Below are 8,627 nucleotides of genomic sequence, written 5' to 3' on the forward strand. Positions count from 1 at the left end.
GATAAGAACTTTAACTTGTACTAAAAACAGAAAAAGCACTGATAAAAAAAAAAAAAAAAAAAAAAAAAAAAAAAAAAAAAAAAAAAAAAAAGAAAAAGCATATAATGTCTCTAATGATTACACCAAAAAGTAACAAACCATGATCATAACTAACAACAAATCCACCACAATCGCAACACCAAATCTTTTACCAGCGAGGAAAAGATTTAAAAAAAAAAAAAAATCCACACAAAAATCGCAACAGCATCCTTTACAATCTTAATTCCCCCAAAACTCCAACAACAACATGTAGTGCACTCTCCGACAACCACCAAGTGACCGATTGATCTCCTAACCCACCCATCATTCGGGAGAATAGGGTGCTTTGGAGTCGGTCCTAGATTTCACAATGGTGAGATAAATTTTTTCTTGCTTTGCTCATAGATTAGTTTTCTTTTATGTCTTAAATCTTAAAAAGGTTTTTTCTAACAGGAAAAAGTGAGGTGGGTTATGGCTGCATTACGAAGTTAATCTTCAATGGATGAAATAATTACTCTTCAAAACACAAATATGCCAAGTGAAATCGGCCTAAACCACAGGTAAGTTAAACTAGCTACAGTAAGCCTACCACGCTTTCAATCCATTACACATTATCCTAGTTGTGGAAGAGTTCGTCAAGATATAAATTTTTACTATCTCAAGACAATAAATTTGTATCTAGATCATATGCAAACATTGATTGTCAGGGCTTGTTTTGCTCAAATAATGCTATAAACATGACAAAATTTATGACATTTTTTTTTACGACAATTGAGTTATAATAATTTTCATTGATTTTCTCACTGATATAACTTTATCATCTAAAATATTAACAATCATGCTATTTCAACTGTTGTCAAATATTTTATAAAAAAATTTGTGACTCCTTCCACCACCATAAGGTAGGCGGTGGATTCCTAGTCATTAAAAAAATATAAGAAAAGGCCGCAAATGTATCAGATCATTAAACTTGTCTAAATGGGAAGTTGTGCAAAAAGTGAAGCTCTAGTTGATCTTGACTCAGATTAACAAACAATCATTTCATAAGTTAAAAAAAAAAAAAAAAAAAAAAAAAAAAAAAAAAAAATTGAATACAGTTTGCTATCTTAAATTCTTTAATTAAATTCAATTTCTTCAAGAAAGATTTTTTTTTTTTTGGCTACTATTTTCGAGAAAGATAATATTGCGCTGCATTATTTAATTGACTAATATGTTAAAATTTATTTATTTATTTATTTTTTTGATTGAGAAATACAGAGTATAAAAGTACCGCACTTGATTGGTAGCAAAATAATTTGCTTATAAGTGAAGTCATTAACTCAATATATGAACTGTTCCTCAAAAAAAAAAAAAAAAAACTCAATATATGAACCGTGTGATTCACGTTTAGCTGTCTATGTCATTGATAAAAAACCGTGTAAAAGTTTGTCATCTCACTAGTAAAAGTTGCTTTCATGGAGTAGTAAGCTAAAGTCAGTCACTGCATGATCAGTCATTGTTAGGTGATATAAAAGAACTTCAGTTAGTGCATGCTACATGTACAGATACACTCACCATTCTTTATATATATGAAGTAAAAATAAAATAAAAAAAGGTTTCAAACATTTCTCTATCATTGAACGCCAAGTGGGGAAAGCTAACAAAACCTCTCCAAAATATTCTATCTAGAATCTGAACTAGGACAACAAACTGAGCCACCACAAACTCATCATGTAGTTCACAGAGACACACCAAAACTATAAAAAAAAAAAAAAAAAAAAGAGAAAAGAAAAGAAAAGAAAACCCCATATTTTATATTTTTAGCTCTTATTCCAACCACCCTTTCCTTGTTTCCTTGTTTCAATACCTTTCTCTATGTTCGTTTATGGTGTTTCGTGTATGTTCTTGATTTGTCTACGTTGGTGGGTCGTTTTTCCTTTTTTCTTTTCTTACTTTGGTGTTTTTTGTGGTTTGGGGGGGAATAAATATGTTGGTGGGTCTTGAACTACTTTTTTGCACTCTCACTAAAAACAAATCAATGTCATCTAAACAATAAAGCTTTTTGTTTTGTTTTATCTCTGGCTTGTTTGAACTGGGGGAGGGTGTTAATCCATTTGGGTCATCATTTATTTTCCTTTAACTTGTTCAAAAAATGTACTTTCTGTGACTCTAAGACAGGCTAGCATGGATCTTGAAGGTGTAATCCGTAGTCATCCAACCAAGGTAAGACATGTGGCACTGTGTGGAAGTGCCAGTGAGTTTTGTCTTCCTCAGAAATCTCAGACTTTCTGATGATTTTCTTGTTTTGTTTTGTTATTTTTTGTTTTTTGTTTCAGAAAGATTCATGGAAGACAGTGTTAACATTGGCTTTTCAGAGCTTAGGTGTTGTCTATGGAGATTTAAGCACTTCTCCTTTATATGTGTACAGAAGTACTTTTGCTGAGGATATTCACCTTTCAGAAACTAATGAGGAAATATATGGTGTTTTGTCTTTTGTGTTCTGGACAATTACACTTGTGCCACTATTCAAGTATGTGTTTATCGTGCTCAGAGCTAATGATAATGGTGAAGGTGGGACTTTTGCTTTGTACTCATTGCTATGCCGGCATGCCCGAGTTAGCTCATTGCCCAATTGCCAGCTTGCCGATGAGGAGCTGTCTGAGTACACCAAAGATGGGATTGAGTCCAATAAGAGGAATATTGGGTGGAGATTGAAGTTGACATTGGAGAAGTACAGAGTGTTGCAAAGGTTACTGCTTGTTCTGGCTTTGATTGGGACTTGTATGGTTATTGGGGATGGGGTGCTTACACCAACAATTTCTGGTATTAATTGGAAGGTTATGACATTTCGATCTTGGTTTTGAGTTCTAAGCTTGGGATGCCACTAATCGAAAATTCTTTTGGTTTTTTTTTCATTGTGTAGTTTTTTCTGCTGTGTCAGGGATGCAGTTTCCCTTTCCAAAAGAGCAGCACAGATGTAAGTATTTCCTTATATAGTGGCTGGTGTGTTATGTTTAATTTCATTAATCCATAGTCATTAGTCTACAATCTATTATGTTGTTTGAGGAAGATAAATTTCTTCTATCTGGTAGACCTTCTAGTTGAGTTGCAAATAATACTTCTAGTAATAATCACTTTTGCTCTTTAGAAGTATAGATATGGAATTCTGCAGATTTGATGATAGCTTAGACAGAATTCTTTTTTTTTTTTTTTTTTGCTGAATAGCTTAGACAGAATTCTAGTAATAAGTAGTGGCCACTGAGTGATACCAAGTTCTTATGGGTTCTCTTTTTGGGAGAATTTATTTATTTTTAGCATCTATATCACATGTAATCATATATTCTGTGAAGAAGAAGACTAAAGAAGCAAATCGAAGTTAGGTATAAATCTTGATTCTACTGTTATATATTCATTGCTTAAATGATATATGAAATATCAAAAACCTTTTCTTTCTCCTTTTTTCTATTGTACAGATGTGAAGTTAGTGGCCAGGTTAGGAGCATGCATTATTGTGGGTCCCTAGGAATATAATTAAAACAAATTACTTGCTTAAATCAAAGTCAAATCACTATCAAATCAATTAAAAAAATCAGATTAATGATGTGGAAGGTCAAGTCAATGACGCCTTATTTATATTAAAGATACTAATTGTGGCTAAATAGAGGAGCAAAAACTGATAAATTAGAAGATTATGATATAAAGTATACCTTTAATAAAGTTAAGCTGTCAATGTTAGGCCAAAAAAAAGTAACTGAGTTTGGATAAGTCTCCAAATAATAGAAGATTATATAGAATAGTGTAGGCTTCAGCTGATCTATTATATTATTTAACTGAAATTATGACTTACATTAGACTAGTCAAATTAAGTTAGAGCTATGACTAAATTCCCCCGTGAGGCATACATAATCACGACCATGGTGTCAACCAAGCCTTGACCTACTTGTTGCTGTCCCAAGCATTTTAGTGGATGACATACCAAAATGCAATCATCATCATCATCATTCTTTTATCAACTTCAGCCTCTATGGTCTAATCATCTCCTTCAGTAACTATGTATGATATCTGAAGATATCTATTGCATTTCCACTTTCTAAATTTCCACCTGTTCTTCCATTGTCCCTTCTTTTGTCTATCATAGATTCAATCAGTTTATTTGTCCTACTAGTGGGCTAATATCTACAGCCTCTTTTGTTGGTCATGCTGTCTCTAATTGCTGGCCTTTGCAACTAGTGACCAATGTGTTCCCCACCATCTATCGTGGTATCACAGAGTTACCTAATTGATTGGACTTTGAGAGGCCATTTAATGAGATTAAACAACTGAAGATGGAGTCTAACAGAGCAATTAGGTATATGTTTGTTGAGTTCCTCAAAAAAAAAAAAAAAAAGGTATATGTTTGTTGACATATTCTAGAATCACTAGGGTTGAGAACATTCTTTTTTTGTTCCTTTCTATTCATAGGTGGTACTACTTCTTTACTCACATTTCAAAAAGTATTTAGCAACAAAAAAAACTACTGCAAAACAAGGGGTTTGATTTGAGTGAAACTAGAATTGGAAATGGCACAATTTTATAGAATTATGTCTATACTCATAATGAATACAAAAGTATATATATCCATCGTGTTGGTTTTAGATTCATAGTCAATCTCTGCATTGATGGTTGACAGTGACTTCACCTACTATATGCAATCAAGATTTGTACGTAGATTAGTTTTTTCAAGCAGTAATAAGAAATTTGTGTGGAAGAGCTGAATAAGGATCTAAGTGTTTCAATTCTTAGATGGCTAATAAATTAATAATTATCATTTAGGAAGGATTTCCCATATGGGATATATCTACAATTGTGGCAAGTGCTTTCAGAATCATCCAATGGCAACAGGGAAAGTAATACATTTAAGAAGATAATCTTTGCACACATGCTTTAGGGAAAACCAAGAGAAGGCAGATCTATCTGTATTCCCTGTTTCTATAAATGCACTTATTTCAGAGTGTGGAGAGACCCTTAAGTCTCCATTGAGCATAGTTATGAGACCAGTTGTAACTTTGTAGTCCATATGTCCATATTAAAATTTCTTCTTTATTTGTTATACCAGTATAATGATCTTGATAAAGCAAGTAAGACGTCTCTCTCAACTGCTAGCCTCAAGAAGTAACCTAGTTTAGCTTTGAAATGAGTTTGATCATTTAGTTGATTATTAACAATGTCACCAGAAAAATTATAAATCAGAGATGACAGTACACCAGTAAAACTTTTATCAACTAAAGAACTACTTCTTGGCAAAATGAAGTTCCATTTGTTTCTTCAGAAGCCACATAATCTTATTTTCTTTGCAAAGTCATAAGGTTGATTGGGGATATGGTTGATGCTAGCAGAATATGATTATTATATACCTGAGCATTAGATATTCCCTCAAAGTTCAATGATATTCTGCAGATTTTGAAGTCCCAGTTGCTTGTATCATACTGGTCTTCTTGTTTGCTCTCCAGCATTATGGGACCCATCGGGTAGGGTTCCTTTTTGCACCTATCGTGATTACATGGCTTTTATGCATCAGTGCTATTGGTGTTTATAACATCTTCCGTTGGAATCCATATGTTTATCAAGCACTCTCTCCATACTACATGTACAAGTTTTTGAAGAAGACACAAAGCAAAGGTTGGATGTCCTTGGGTGGAATACTCTTGTGTATAACAGGTACAATAATACATACAGTGAACTGTGTTGTCTAGCCATATAACAACAGGAATGTTTTTCCCCTTTAGTTCTAATTTGTCAACATTTCAGGCTCAGAAGCTATGTTTGCTGATCTTGGACACTTTTCACAGTTGTCAATTAAGGTACATTGATCTGATTCTTTGTTTGCTGGGCGACAAGTATCTTAAATTTGCAAATGATATTTTCGTACATATTTCTTAATGAAGTCATACGCATAGCAACCAGAGATTTGAATCTGAAAATAATACTAGGTCCATCTATCATGAGATGCTATGGCTCATTATTTACCTGAATGCACTGGTCTCCTTTATAAGGAGAACTAGGGTTCAAATCCCCTCTCCCCTATTTGTTTGAACAATTGCATTATAGAAAAGAAAAATGAATGGGGACATTGAAGTGGAAGATAGGTAAATGAAGTTTTTGATAGTCATGTGTTTCTAATATTGCAAATGAAAATTAGAAGCATGATTAATATCCATAAGTAGGTTTACTTTAAAACAGAGTTTCAATTTGACTAGACCAGCTTCTCCTCTAGTATATTTTTATGCATGAAAAAACAAGACTTGCGTCAGTGTGTGTCCATGTTTTTTAACTAATTGACTAATTTATGTTCATATTATTATTCGTGGTAAATTATTACACAAACAATATCTATCAAAAACCACCACAATTCAAGCTACTTGTTTAACAAAAGGAGACTTTCCTGCAGATTGCTTTTACCTGTATTGTTTACCCTTCCTTAATCCTAGCATACATGGGACAAGCTGCTTATATTTCTAAGAATCATCATGATTATGGAAAAGCGCACCCAATTGGATTCTATGTCTCTGTACCTGGTACGTGCATTTTAGTGATCTTTAAAGTAATGAAATTTAACTTTTAGATTGGGGCTTTACAAATTTGAAGTGTTGATCATACTGTTCCAGATAAAATAAGATGGCCAGTTCTGGTAATAGCCATACTTGCAGCAGTGGTGGGAAGCCAAGCCATCATCACTGGAACTTTCTCCATAATCAAACAGTGTTCTGCTTTGGGTTGCTTTCCAAGGGTCAAACTTGTCCACACATCATCTAAGAAGCATGGACAAATATATAATCCAGAGATCAATTGGACATTAATGCTGTTATGCTTGGCTGTTACCATTGGTTTCAGGGACACTAAGCGCATGGGAAATGCAGCAGGTAGTTCTGTCCACATCAAAGTTTGTTTAGTTCTTTTTTAGCTTATAACACTCAAAAATGAGTTGTAATTATGATCTTGATGCTTTATAAGCTCTAATCACCATCATTCTTATAGCAACATCTTCTTCTTATGATCAGGTTTGGCAATTATAACTGGCATGCTTGTTACCACCTGTCTAATGTCTCTTGTTATAGTCCTATGCTGGAATAGGAGTATCTTCCTGGCCATTAGCTTTATATTCTTCTTCGGCTCCATTGAAGCACTCTACTTCTCAGCATCGCTCATCAAGTTCCGTGAAGGAGCTTGGGTGCCCATTGCCCTCTCATTTATCTTCCTAATTGTTATGTATGTTTGGCATTATGGCACACTCAAGAAATATGAGTTTGATGTTCAAAACAAGGTATCCATTAACTGGCTACTCGGTCTTGGTCCTGGTCTTGGAATTGTGCGGGTTAAGGGGATTGGTCTAATTCATACTGAGCTTGTTTCTGGGATCCCAGCTATTTTCTCTCACTTTGTCACCAATCTCCCAGCTTTCCACCAGGTTGTAGTCTTTCTCTGCATCAAATCTGTCCCAGTGCCACATGTTAGGCCTGATGAAAGGTTCTTGGTGGGAAGGGTTGGCCCAAAGGAGTACCGGCTCTATAGATGCATAGCACGCTATGGATATCGTGATATTCAAAAGGATGACAATGAGTTTGAAAAGGATCTTGTTTGTAGTATTGCTGAATTTATCCGGTCAGAAAGACCGGCTGCACGTGTTGTGGGAACGGAAGATACGGAGAATGGTGAAAAGTTGACAGTTGTTGGGACTTCATCATCAAATTTAGAAGGTATTAGATTGTGTGAAGATGATGGAAGCATTTCAGAAATGGTAGATGCTTCTGAGTTGAGGGAGATTAAGCCCCTGGAAATGCCTAGGAAGAGAGTGAGGTTTGTTGTGCCAGAAAGTCCACAGATTGATTTGGATGCAAGACAGGAATTAAGGGAACTGATGGAAGCAAGAGAGGCAGGATTGGCATTCATAATGGGGCACTCATATGTAAGAGCAAAGAAAGGATCTAGTTTGATGAAGAAAATTGTGATTAATTTTGGTTATGATTTCTTGAGGAGAAACTTTAGGGAGCCAACTTTTTCTTTGAGCATTCCTTATGCATCCACACTAGAGGTAGGGATGATCTACTATGTTTAATTGTGATTATCCAGTATAGCTTTGTATTTTGTGTTTTTCTGTTCTGCATTTGGGTCATTGTAAATGGTAGATCAAAGTGCTTGTTTTCTATTGCCCTCCCCCTCCAAATGCAAGGGCAAAGTGCTTATGAATCTAAGGTTTGACTTACATATGGCAAACCATGTATGGAAGACCGGCACAGCCATTTTGCAGTTTGAGTTTCAACAATCTATGTGTTACCTGATATTGAACCCGGCTTATACCAAAATGAAACCTTTTGGTTTCTTGACTTAAAAATAAAGAACAATCATTATAAAACTAACAGAGTTAATAATTATATTGAAATTAATAATAATAATAATAATAATAACAATTAAATTTTAAATTGGAATTCAATTAGAGTCTAATTTTGCGTCATGTGTCTCATCCAATTTAAATTTTAGAATTTTATGCCAAGTGAGTCAATTTAGTGTAAAAATTTAATTTCAATTAGAGTTTAATTTTGTGCTATGTGTCCCATCTAATTTAAATTTTTAAATTTTTGTACCAAATTAATTAA

The 8,627-nt window shown here is 34.2% G+C and overlaps 1 protein-coding gene across 2 annotated transcripts; it reads left to right on the forward strand.

Annotated features, from left to right (window-relative positions):
• The first annotated feature begins 1,699 nt into the window (after positions 1-1,699).
• LOC115976691 (potassium transporter 8-like) lies at positions 1,700-8,296 on the forward strand. Of its 2 annotated transcripts, XM_031098138.1 has the most exons (9): positions 1,700-1,919; positions 2,176-2,220; positions 2,334-2,820; positions 2,921-2,974; positions 5,434-5,694; positions 5,785-5,837; positions 6,425-6,551; positions 6,642-6,896; positions 7,035-8,296. In XM_031098138.1, the coding sequence occupies exons 2-9, from the start codon at positions 2,182-2,184 to the stop codon at positions 8,087-8,089; spliced, it is 2,331 nt and encodes a 776-aa protein (XP_030953998.1). In that variant the 5' UTR covers positions 1,700-1,919; positions 2,176-2,181; the 3' UTR covers positions 8,090-8,296. The 2 variants fall into 2 exon arrangements, with proteins under 2 accessions (XP_030953998.1, XP_030953997.1); XM_031098137.1 differs by having other exon boundaries at positions 1,700-2,220.
• The last annotated feature ends 331 nt before the right edge of the window (positions 8,297-8,627 follow it).

The sequence above is a fragment of the Quercus lobata genome, chromosome 2 (genome assembly GCF_001633185.2).
Source record: "Quercus lobata isolate SW786 chromosome 2, ValleyOak3.0 Primary Assembly, whole genome shotgun sequence".
Classification (NCBI taxonomy): Eukaryota; Viridiplantae; Streptophyta; class Magnoliopsida; order Fagales; family Fagaceae; genus Quercus; species Quercus lobata.